Here is a 13,405-nt window from a genome sequence, read left to right on the forward strand (position 1 = left end):
CTGCGTCTCAGTCTGTCTGCGATTTTTAGACTCCTGTATTCTCCCTCCCCTCCATTTCCTCCTCTCTATTTATGGATCTTTGAGCAACAGTTTTTTTTTAAATACAGGCAGATATTTAGGATTTGTCGTGTTGAAAAATGGACAACATATTGGTAAATATTAAAGTTTAAATTGACACACTTGTTATACATTTGACATGCAGCAATATGGATGCATTGTAACTTATCAGCTAGTAAAAGCAGCAAAATTAGTGAATAATTGCAGGTCCTTCAGCCTCTAAGTTATTCATTTAAAGCATAAATAACTCTTTTGTTTAATTGATTACCACTGGTGGACATATGCTACCTGTGACGATACGTTCCAGGTAGAATTTGCTTCATTTTAACACAGTCACAGGCCCAAAAGGCGCTGAATCTCTGCTTTACAGTATTATGCAGAGTGTTCTGGGTTGCTGAACTGACTGTGTAGAGTGTGATCTCTGCTTGTCTGTGCCAGACTGAAGTCCAGAGGTGTTTGGTTTGGCTTCAGTCTCTGTTTGATCAGGCTGTTTCTGGAATACTGACTGACCTGTTCCGAGCCAAATGCATCTCTCCCCGAACACACTAGCATTTATCCTTGCTGCTACGTGACCTTTTTCCTGGTTACCATCACATTAGATAGAATTCCGCACCAATATACTCACTTTTAGATATTTTTACAGAATTATAAATGTAACAATATTGCTTTTTTTATCCATGCATTATCAGATGAGTGCAATCTAAACATGCAAAGAATATGTATCTTTTTTTGTTCAATGTTTGAAAGCCGTGAGAGTTCCTTTACCCTCCCTAACCTTTTCCTGTTTGTTTTCTGATCTGAACCACAGTCCAAAGTTTAAACTGATACATCCTCACCAGAGTGTGAGCTTCTGCAGACATGTCTGAGGTTCAGAGAGGTTAACAACATTCCCAACATCACCACAGGTAGCAGTGGGGTGTCAGCACCCAGCAATAGATTGTATGCATTGTTGGAAAACCTCCTGGCAGGTGACAAATTACAGTACTGTGTTGTTGACCACCCATTGATCTGCAATAATGGGCTGGCCAATAATGCTCTTAAAGGAACCTTATGGTATATACATGTAAAGCTTAGAGCATGATGTAAGTGAACATGGTAACCTACACTGAAACAGAAACATATCTGCTGTCTGTTGGATCAGTTGAGGCTAAATTATAGGAACATTCACAACAGCAATTTAAGATGTATCTTGTGTTTTGAAGTTTTTATGGATTATTCTCTTATTTCTTCTAATGCATAGCCATAGTTATGTGTGGACAGTTATGCAATGACTATAAATGGGGTGTGCAAATTGAAGTTTAATTGCAAATTGTTTTTCAGTTGCTTAAAGTCATCAGCTAACACCAGGCTTATGTCCCAAAGCGTTCTGTCCCTTTAATAAAAGATTTGGAACATTTTTGTACTGTTATGCGGAAAAGTAAATAAATCATAGAATTATCTATTTTATATTTAAGCAAATGCCACAAAAGGCCACACTAAAGAAAACTACAAGAGGTAGAACAGATGAGGAACATCGAAATTCAATGGTGTTTTTTTACACAAGTTAAAGTATTATTATATGCCACGAATTGACCTCTTTCCACACTGCACTAAAGAGCTCTAGGGACAAAATATTGAAGGCACTTTGCAGGTAGTCCATGATAAGCTCCCTTCTTATCCTTGTGGATTTGCTGAAAGGAATATTAAGACCTTACAGGTGAATTTATCTGGTAGATTATATGTAAATCACTTTCAAACTGACTGATAATACACTGTCCGGCCAAAAAAAAAGGTCACAAGCCTGTGGGGGGCAGTGCTATGATCTGGGGTTGCTGCAGTTGGTCTGGTCTAGGTTCAGAAATGTTGTGTGTCAAAAGAATGAGGTCAGCTGACTACCTGAATATACTGAAGGACCAGGTTATTCCGTCAATGGATTTGTTCTTCCCTGATGGCACGGACATGTTCCAAGGTGACAATCCCAGGATCCATCGGGCTCACATTGTGAAAGAGTGGTTCAGGGAGCATGAGACATCATTTTCACACATGGATTGGCCCCCACAGAGTCCAGACCTGAACCCGATTGAGAATCTTTGGGATGTGCTGGAGAAGACTTTGCGCAATGGTCCGAATCTCCCGTCATCAATACAAGATCTTGGCGAAAAATGTATGCACGACAGAAATAAATGGTGTGACATTGCAGAAGCTTGTGGAAACGACGCCACAGCGAATGCGTGCCGTATTCAAAGCTAAAGGCGGTCCAACGAATATTAGAGTGTGTGACTTTTTTTTGGCCAGGCAGTGTATAATCAGATGTGGCATAAAGATCATGTGCGGTGGATTACACTTGCTAAACTTGTAAAAGGCATGATATAACAGAGGTTGTTTTGCCCTTGTTGAGTCAAAATTCAGCCATCAATTACTAATCCTGGGTCTATTTTTTATTCAGTGTTCATTGCAATGCTTTGTCTTTGACATTATTTCTGGTCATACCTTTGACTAAAGCAAACCTTCATCACTATGGCCTGCACAGCCACTGAATCCTCCAAGTGTCCCAACAGGCTTAGCACTCACTCCAAGGTAATTAAAGTAATCTTTCACTTTGCTGGAGCATTAGCCACATCACTTAGTGCTTGTGTTTCCTTATGATTCAACAGACACTGTATAAATCACCATCCCTTTTTGTTTGCAATTTTTGAGACTATTGTCTAGTGTAGATCCCATAATAGCCTACATAAAATGCTGTCTTTACAGCTTTTGAGATATAATTAGATGTCAAATGTCATCATTTTCCAGCCAGGTGAACATTCACTTTAAGAGCTTGGACCCACAGCTGAAGAGAGCCTTAATAAGATTAGCCCTGCCGTTTGACAGCCAGAGCTTAAAAGGCACCACTACTGACCTGTGTGTCTCTCTCCAGCAGAGATTGTGCACCTGTATTTGTTTGCACATTTATGTGCTATAAATTGTTTGTTAGTGGGTGAGCTTTTTTATTTATGCTTGCTTATGATTGATTTAAGGCAAAACCAGACTATATTGTGAGTATGTGTCTGCATGTCTGTACATGAAACCTTAGAATAACAAGACAAGAAACACATGCCTGTGCAGCCTCAGTCCCCTCAAGTCAGAATGCAGAGTGTACATTATGTCTGCGTTATGCACAGTTTGTCTTAATCATCTTTGTGCCACTCAAGAATTTAGAGTATCCACCCAACCCTTGAAACTTTCAAAACCCCCTGTCCACCTCCATATCATACTGCTTGAGGCTCTACCTAGGAAACGGTTGCAACATGAAGGCAGATGGTGGCAGATATGCTGCTATTGTTGGTGGTTTGGCACCCTAGATGCCACATGACTCTAAATGGGCAATCTGAGGGCAGCTAGTTATGGACATTGAGGAATATGCAGCACTGTCTTTTTCACCCCAGCCACTGCTTTGTGAAAGCCAGGCATCTCACTGGGAAACATTTAAGTTGGCATTAATATCATAATCAGAGGTCTGCTTATTCTCAGATGGACACACACACACACACACACACACACACACACACACACACACACACACACACACACACACACATACACACATACACACACACACACACACACACACACACACACACACACACACACACACACACACACACACACTCACACACTCACACACACACACACACACACACACACACACACACACACACACATACACACACACGCACGCACGCGCACGCACGCACGCACGCACGCACGCACGCACGCACACACACACACACACACACACACACACACACACACACACACACACTAACACAATCACTCATTCCACGCTCCAAGCTTCCCTTAGGCTCAGCTATTCCCACTTGTATCCAGGTCCAGGAACTCAAGGCACTTCACATTCCCGACATATTCCAACATCATGGCCCATCATCACCAGCACAGACTTGATCTGCTTGTACCTCAGTTTTACATTCAGTATACAAAGACTCACAAAATGACATAACACTTTCTGCATCTGGAACAAACAAAACTATGACAAGTATTTCCTCATAAATTGCTCTTTTCTTTGTGTACCTCATAAATCTTAAACAGACTTTTTATTTGAATCCATGATGGGTTTTGAGGGCATATCTGACGCAACATAACAACTGCCTGCACATCGAACCCACCTTTAAAATGAATAATGAATTCGTTTTCATATTTTTTTCAGAATTCTGCGAGTCGATAATAGTTGGTAAATGTGTTGATTTTGATATGTTTGACGGTCTTTGGTCTTCCAGAAAGACAACAACCAAGAACACAAGAGTTAGTTATGTGGTAATGAATAGATATTTTATAATTAAATAAATTAAGCATGCATAAAGAGGTTTTCAAATTGAGTCTTTTTTAACCACAATTAAAAGTTTTATGCACACTATCTCTCCTGAAAACAAAAAACAACATTAATTTAAGAATGATGACTTTCAAAAGCTCCTGACTAATTCTCTGTAGCCTTTTACTCCATTCTAATGTTTTTGTAAGCAATGGAGTGACATGTCTTCATTAGGATATAATGAAGCAACAACAGCTGCTCACATACACAAAGTTTACCAACTGACTGTAGATAAGACAATCTACTGATAACTTAGAGTGTTAACAATCCCCGCCTCTCCCGCTTGCACTAGTCTCTCTCCTTCTGTACTTTCTCTCAGGCCTTATCTAACATTGAATGTTTTTACTTAAACTCACACTCTAACATGGCCATCACCCGTCGCCAAATAGGCCGGCTGTTACAAAACACTCTGTTTGATGCCAGGGGCTGGATTTACAGCACAACATCTCAGCCACCTCTCTGTGTCAAAGTGTGTGTTTGTGTGGTTCACTGATTGAAATAGATGTGTGTTTCTGTTTGTTTGTCAGTCTTCCATTTTCTTATACAACTGCTCATTTAGGAATGCCAGATTTCCCAAGGCTTGTTTCTTTAGCCTCCAGTCATTTCAATCTTACCTTTGACTTCAAACCAAATTATGTTAGACTATAGTCTCTCTCTCTCTCTCTCTCTCTCTCTCTCTCTCTCTCTCTCTCTCTCTCTCTCTCTCTCTGTCTCTCTCTCTGTGTGTGTCCTGGATGCAGGTAGAACTTAATCTTTGATACTGTTATCAGTATCATGATGCTGGGGGCCTGTTGGGAAGACCCACCGCAGCTCTGACCTACTTATATTAGTGCACAGGGCTGCATGTATATGTTTTAGCATTGTTTGTGCATTTGAGTTTGCGTGTGCATGTGTGTTTGTTTTATAGTGCTTGGGACTGTGTGTGTTTGAGGAAAACTCTCTATGGACGTGGGTAGTGTGAGAAGCTGGGTGTTTTGACAGCTTTAGAACAGTTCCAGTACAGTGCTGAGGCAGGGGGTGTGCAGGCCTGTTGGGTATTTGGGCGAGCTGTAGGGGTGAGTTTAGGGTCAGTGGAGGAGTGGACAAGAGGGAATGAGATGAGGGGAAAAGTTTTATTTCAAAGTGCTCTACGACCATTAAAATGATACCTGATATCCATTGCTTAGAACTTCTCTATAGGAATTCCGAGCACATCTATTATTGAGGCAATGCCTCGCAGTTATCGGTGCAAGCAGTGCAAAGACCTGCAACTGAGCTAAAACCTGGTCGGGAACAGTTATCAGCGGTAAGTGCTTTATTAATTCCCCTAATGTCGTCCCCAAATGTTGTGTATCAAAATGTTCATATAACAAAAACTCATGATGTCCTCTGTAATCAACCTATTTGAGTCAAACGTTTCTCCATAATGTAAACAAGTATTTTACTGAGCTGACATAGTTCTGTTAAAACAGGTCTCTCATACTTTAAATGGTGGATCATGGATGGCATGATGGGTGAATGATGGCATTTACAGAGATAATATAAAAGTATTGCAGAAGGGAATCAGGATACCACCTTGTTATTTACTGAACTGGAAAAAAATGTTTTCATCAAAAAAAACTAATTCAATCTTTCCAAAAGACTTGAGGAACATTGGATGGCGATGCATATACTGCAGACTCAACTGAGTATTTGTCCAAGCAGCAGGACACTCCTTGTTGAGGTAGTTATGCCAAAGAATGATCTCAGCTCATTCTCCCAACTTTAATCTCACCAAAGTGTAAAAGCAATGGGAGTAGACTTCCCACACACTTAATAAAAGAGCGATAAAGCTCCTAAACAAAGCCTCTATGTCCTTTTTGTACTACTGTAGCTGGAAAGGCCAGACATAAAATCAGCCTGCTGCTTGAGAGTTCTCTCCCAAGTTTACCTCTCAAACAAAGGGGCCACCTCTCCCCATTTATATGCCCTCTCAGTGCCAGCGCTGTTGAACCCCTGCTTTCCTCAGCAGCATTCCAGCCCATCTTTCATGCTGTTTCATTCTGGCCATGCCAGCCAGGTCAGGGGCCAGAGCTTTCTCAGGGCTTGAAGACAACTCTTGACAAAAATATTTTAAAAAATACATCTCCACTTGGTTGCAGATTGAACTTTTGTTCACTTTATTGTGTTAATGTTTTGTTATGCATGTATGCTTTGTCAAAAAACACATAAAAACAAAACTCTATGAGATGTGGGGATAGATTACGGAGCAAAAGGGTCAAGATAGTAGATTTGTGGTTTTCTATAGCTTTATTCTGCTTCATGAAAATGATTCACTGTATGCTTATAGTCTGTCAGCCACTGCTGATATATGATATGGATCTGTCACAAAGGTGTATTCTATTGGTGTAGTGGCCACTGACATATTCTAGCTGAGTGCTTATACCTTTGATTCAGAGAGGCCAGTACTAAATTCTACCAGTAGATGGCTGTCTTCAGTCTTCCACAGTAAGGATAGGAAGTTGGTAGATCAGATGGTCACCACATGGCCTTACACTGCAACAATGTCAAAAATGAATTAGATCTAATGCAATCAAATTCTAAAACCCACATCTTATCTCAAATTCCAGGCATGGCTATAATGAAAGGCAGATGACTCAGAAGAAGGGTTCTTTCCTAAAAACATGCCCGGACAAAGTCTTTCGCTGGATAACATCACATTTACAATAGTTGAAAGTGAAAATTGTTTTGCTGGCAGAATAATAAGGTATTTTTACCTACTGGCAACATGGCAGCATTTTCCCTCTCTGGTACAGCTTAACATTCCTGAAATGAATTCCCAGACATTGAGATCTTGGAAAAATGTGAAGGGTAGAAGGCTGTGTATTATCCACAGCAATCCATGGTCTGCCTTTTTTCTTGGCTCCTGCATTGGCTTTTGTTGCAACACACAAGTGTTGCTATGTGGTAGCTAGTTGCTATGCCTGAACACCCAGAATAAACATAGAACAAATATTCTCTCATCTACCCTTGACACATCTACACAATTGAATATGTATCTGTATTGAAGTTGGGATTGACAATGACTAACATGTATGAGCAAGGATTCAAGGAGAAATTATTTATTGTCATTACTATGATGGATATTTTAGTTTTCCTTTTTTGGTAAATAGTCGCCATGCCTTTTTTGTACCCATCCCTCGTGTTTAAAAAATAATGAGAGACATAATGACAGAGAGTCTACAACCAGTACAGTCATCGAAGTGAATGCTCCACTAACAAACGGCAACGTGCTTTGCGGCATGTATTGAGTTAACAGGACGGAAAGAGCAAAGTTTCGGGGCGGGAATACTATCATCTTTGAAGGATATGATTGGCTCCTGTGTCCTAATCTCTTATGAGACGTTTAGGTGGTCAATATCAGCTCCAAAATCCAATGTCTCAAGTCTTCAATCTAACTTGTTTTGTTCAACCACTTTTATCGAGTGATTTTTATGTCGAAGTAAACTACTTGATGGCTGTCTCCAGTGCCAAGTCACACGGCACAGCAACACTGACAATGCAAGAGTACACTTAAACGCTAGGGTTAGATTTGTATCGAAATTAATGCAAAATCATTGTTTATTTTTCTCATCATTAATGTCTTCTATGCTTTCTAATCTACTCCAAAATACTACGTCCGTGTATCGGTAGTAACTATTACAGTAGGGATGATTTAGCGGCGAAATTGAACATGAAACGTACTTTTTCTGACCGCACCTGAACACAACACAAGATGAGCAGGGCTACTTGTGTCGTGACGCGCAGTCGTGGAGGCGTGACTGAGGAAATCAGCTGGGGAAACAACAACAGAAAAGGAGGTGACTCAGACCAGACATATATTTAGTCCGGTCATGTTTACATTTTATTGTAAAAATCTTCCCGATTAAAAATAACAACAGCATCTTATCAGGTCTGCAGCAGCGAGTCAGTACTTGCTTAGGTCTGTGAGACGCCGGATTACAGAGGCAGCGAGGGGAAGTAAAAGATAGAGGATGTGACAGGGCAGAGGTCCTGCAGTTATATGAGCTCTTTGACAAGCAGCTGGACCACTGCGACCACTGCGACCACTTCTGCATTCTCTGCGCGTATTTGTCCGGTGTCACAGACCGGCTAAACCCCCTGCAGAGTGGCATGTGGGTCAACTCCGGAACCGTCGGAAGGTAGGCACCCTTCCTGCAGAAATACTGGGTCACATGCTCCCAATGCGATTCTCGATGTGCACAATGCAATCCACACACCATTTGCAATGTCCTTATCCCTAAAGATACCGAAATCATTATCTGTAGACCAATTCATTAATTGTGACTTCATCGTACTTAATGGGCTTTTAAGCCCCTCTATAAAGTCCCTGTAGTCGTCTCAAGAGCTCTTATTGAAATGTTTAACATTATTTAAGCAGCCAGATATATCAATGGCAAGCAATACTTTAAAACCCACGCGTGTACACTGCTGCTTCAGACCGTTTCGATTCAGTAGTGCAGCGGATGGGCTTGGCACATTACGCAAGAACCGCATAATTTGGGAAGTAGGCTGAAATCCACCTGCATTTTACAACATATGTCAAATGCTTATTAGCCACGGCGCTGGATGCCAAGTGTAGTATACGCTGCTTTTTATTCCTCCACACAGGGATGACAAATACAATAGATTGTCTGATTTGATGAATTGGTTTCCCAAAAAAATATGAATGAGCCAGGTGGTTATGAATGACTGCGGGACAAGGGAGCGCACGAGGTGCTTTTCATTGATGAGTCTAGTGATGCTTCAGCACAGGAAAAGCAACAAGATTATAACTGTGACAAATTAAATAATGACAAAATATAACGTGCAGAATATCAGTTTGAAAGTACGCATCTGCACTCGTGAACGCACGCGCATGGTGAATACATGGACTCACACGCACACCCACTGTAATGCTTATCCCGTGGCGATGACGTCATCAGAGAGCTTGTATTACGCAGGTGGCTGTGGCTGGTGAAGAAGACTTTCACTTTACCTGGATATATATAAAGTAATAATAGATGTTATATTCCTTTCCATTTATAAGCTATTAATCTTATCCGCAGGGTTGCATAAACAATGTGGCATAACTGTCTTGCATATTGTGCAATCTTTGTCTTTTGGCCAACACATGTATCTCCTCAAAAGATGCCTATTTTTGCAACCCCTCTGTGGCCCATCCTTTTGCTAAAGAAAACAAAAAAAACTGTAAATGTCTTACATTTTTAGCATCACTTTATTCTTTCCACATCCTGGTACAAATACTTTTTTTGTTTTGGTTTTAGACCTTCTATCACTACTAGTGTTAATGAATAAGGGATCTGGACTGTCATTGTGTATAACGTCAGATGGATCTGGGACAGAGCTATTTATTGTCCTGGTTAGGCCCTATGCCCAACGCTGTGTCAACAGCTTTGAGATAACAGTGCAGCACTGACAGACCCACATGGAATAGTCCACCAGCATTTTATGGTTGCCTTGAAAGTTCTGGCCCCTGTTACAGGCTGTGGCAAAAGGTACAAAGGGAAATAGACCATGCAGTTGTGTGTATATGTTATGCTTTATGTGCGCTCTCCCTTGTACTGAACCCAGTTATTACATGGAGCGTACAGCATTGGTAAAAGGTCTAGGGAGGAAAATATAACAAATGTGAGAAATACTGAGAGAAAAAAAGAACATTGTAGATATTGAACAGAAACATTTTAAGCGTTGAAGAAGATAATGGAAAAAAGACAAACAAGTTGAGACACCGAGAGAGACAGAGAGAAAGAGTAGGTGGAAAATACGGACAAGGGAGGAGGAAGATGGGGAGGGATAAAGGAAATTAGGGCACAGGAGCCTTCCTGTGTATACAAAGTTTTGTTGCAGCAGAGAAAGGAAGAGAGGAGGATGGCTTTCTCAAGCAGGCTGACATGCTGCTCCCAAAGACCCTCTCATTCATTAGGATTGATGTGTACATTTTGCCGTCTCCTACGGGCCATGCAGTAATAACAGTACCATCTGCAGTGGGTCAGGCAAGTACATGCCGACATGCATGTGTGTATGCATGTCTGTGCTGGTGTTTGTGACTGAGGTCTACTGTTGTCAGCCATCCAGGGAGTCAAGCAGAGGCTACAGACCAGGTTATGTAACTATTCTGTGCCAGCTGAGCCTGTGGCAGTCTCAATCCCTCACATAACACCCACATTTTCACACATGCACACCTGAAAGCATGCAGAAGTACAAATAGGTACACATTTTCTTTCATGTAAGCAGACTTTTGATAAAACACAAATGTAAAAGAATTAGGTTGCATACATGACTGCACATATAGCCATCGTTTCTTCCAACAATTACACATGGACACTTTGACTATGCAGTCAAGCCTATGATAGTGTAAACCCCATAGCTCTGTGTGAGTGCACAAGTGTCGGTCCATGTATAAAGTGGGTTATTTGGGTCATTTTTTTGCAAGGCAGGCTGGAGGGAGCAGAGAGGCAGGCGGCTCAGCCAGGGTTTTGGTATAAACTCTTGCCCCAAGGAAGAGGACAAAAAAGGCGGATGGGGGTTGCGGAGGGCTTCACGATGAGCGGTGGCTGCTAGTGGATCACTAAAGGTGTTGCATAACTGAGGAAAAGAGACAGACGGGGAAGCAAACTGGATGTGGGGCAGCTGTCTGCTTAATGCTGCTCCTTGATTTCTATCCAGAAAAGAGTGAAAGTAATAGCTGGATAGACGGATAGAAAGATGACTAAAAGGAGAGAGGAGAGGATAACTTGGTGTGGTTTAGTGGGCACATCTGGGAATAAAGCATACAGAGCTAGAAAAACAGAAGAATTATTATTTACAAAGGAAGTGTTTTTAAAAAACAAACAAGTAAAGATGACAGGAACTGTGCAAGGAAGTAGAGCTGTAAGCCATCTCCCTATGAATCCCCCTCTGGCTTTAAAGCAAAGCCGTACTGGGACGCAAACTATCCGAATTATGCATGAGCTTCTTTGTCTGTCTGGACCTGCTGCTCCAAACACACACACACGCGCACACACAGGCACGTGCACGCGCACACGCACACAAAGACACTGACTCAATTTGTGACAATGCAGATTTAACCAGAAGGTCGGCGTATGTGTGTTGAGTGGGTGTTTGAGTTCCTGTCACAGCGTTCCTAGCACTGTGGTCTTGCCTACACCCATCAATATGTCATTATAAGAGTCAGAAATACATGCAAAAAAACTGGGACAGAAACTCATCCTTTCTTCACGCACATCCTTTGATGTTACAAGCCAACAATAATTTGCCCTTGCAGCTTCCTGTGCTGCCTTGTTTGGAAAATGACACTGGCCAGCATATGAAGTCTAGACGTCTGTGTACAGTTTACTATAGGGCCTTCGGCTAAAAATGAAACCTGAGCTTTGTGGCTTGTCTTTCCGCTCCTCTGAGCTGCACCGCTCTGCTCTCACAGACTCTGGCTCCTGCTCATCCCTCAGTCAGGCAATTAAAAAAACATTGTTGAAAGTTTTTGAAAGCTCATACTGATTAAATATAAACCTGAGAGCAGGTGCATATCTTGTAGGTGCAGTGATGTGTAACAAAATAATTGTGTTATGGTAGTTGACTGACACATGACCACACTCTGGCTCGAGCCCGATGCGGAGCCTCAGATGGAGGATGATATCTGGGAGCTTGGTACTGTTGATCCCCCTGAGAAACTCTCCACACCACCAACGCCGCCTCCTGGTTACATCACTGCTAACATCATTCCATGCCTCACAGACCGGCCCTAAGCTCATTACCAGAATATGTACACACACACACACACACACACACACACACACACACACACACACACACACACACACACACACACACACACACACACACACACACACACACACACACACACACACACACACACACACACACACACACACACACACAGACTGACTGACCGACTCCCTCGGGTCAGTGGTATAGTATGTTAAACTGTCCTCTGCTCTCTTGTATGTATCTCTTAGAGAGCCACACATTAGAGAGAAGCAGCATCAGCAGCAACAACAGGAAAAGCTGTAATATTTTCCCCTGGGCAGCATTTGTTATTGTCACTCTTGCCCTTTTGATCCCAGTAGCATGACAGACTGATTCTAATGCTGGGTTGAGAGTCCCTCTCTTTCTCTCTAAGACTCCAATAATCCCCTCCCTGCCTCGTCTCTATTGCAATCCCTTTTGCTGATCTACTGTTGCATTGGAAGTGCTCGGATTAATACTGTGCATCCTCCCCCTTTACTACATATTGTGGATGTTGCTGAACCATGTGTGTATTATGTCAGGATTCATACCTCATACCCTTCAGCTTTTGGCTGTTTTCCTAGTGTAGCACTACAGCCTGCTACTTTTGCGGTGACCATCAAGCAGATAGCTGCTAGATAAGTGCAAGGTGGTTGTAACATTTTATTGCTTCTTCTATCTCTTTACTCCTGCAGAACGTGTTTCTGAAGGTGTTGCAGCCAGGCAGGGGGCAAGGGGAAACAAGTATTTATAACTAAAAAGGGCACAGTTGCATATGGACCATTCAGGAAACGGCCTCCTTGACAGACTCTTTTCTTCAGCTCAGATAAACAAAGGTAGGCTCAGATAGACAAAGGTAGGTGTCTGTGCTGTACTTCCTGGCTGACATAATTGGGACTACTTTTAACAGGATAGATGTTGTGGTTGACAGGGGAAATCATTGCCTGAGGTCTCTGTGGCAGAAATATGTTCTATAGAAGCAGCATTAGCATTATGAGGTCTGAGGGATCTGGACAGCAGGTCATGGCTGTTAAGCAGGGTGCACACATGGCTCATGTGACCTATTATGAATAGATGCCATTTTTAGCTGCTGGTGTCTGTCAGTGCTGGACTTAAGTGTTGCACATCAATGGAATAGCAAGTGAAGGCCTTTATGAATGTTTCAGATGCTCTATTTATGGGGCCTTGGGGTGGGTCTTTGAACTAGCTGCAAGAACGGATGGACTGGTTAGATGGCTA

At 42.0% G+C, this 13,405-nt stretch overlaps 1 protein-coding gene across 5 annotated transcripts in view; it reads left to right on the forward strand.

Annotated features, from left to right (window-relative positions):
* The window catches only part of rhobtb4 (Rho related BTB domain containing 4), a 46,114-nt gene that overhangs the window by 14,329 nt on the left and 18,380 nt on the right, over positions 1-13,405 (forward strand). Inside the window, exon 1 of one of the 5 annotated variants that reach the window (XM_063897062.1) lies at positions 8,196-8,562. The exons of 3 other annotated variants lie outside the window; for them this stretch is intronic. In XM_063897062.1, coding sequence (XP_063753132.1) covers positions 8,534-8,562 — 29 coding nt within the window. In that variant the 5' untranslated portion in view covers positions 8,196-8,533. Of the gene's footprint in view, positions 1-8,195; positions 8,563-12,912; positions 13,003-13,405 lie in introns of those variants that run through there. One more of the 5 variants, XM_063897066.1, reaches the window with a different exon arrangement.

Source organism: Eleginops maclovinus, chromosome 12 (genome assembly GCF_036324505.1).
Source record: "Eleginops maclovinus isolate JMC-PN-2008 ecotype Puerto Natales chromosome 12, JC_Emac_rtc_rv5, whole genome shotgun sequence".
Classification (NCBI taxonomy): domain Eukaryota; kingdom Metazoa; phylum Chordata; class Actinopteri; order Perciformes; family Eleginopidae; genus Eleginops; species Eleginops maclovinus.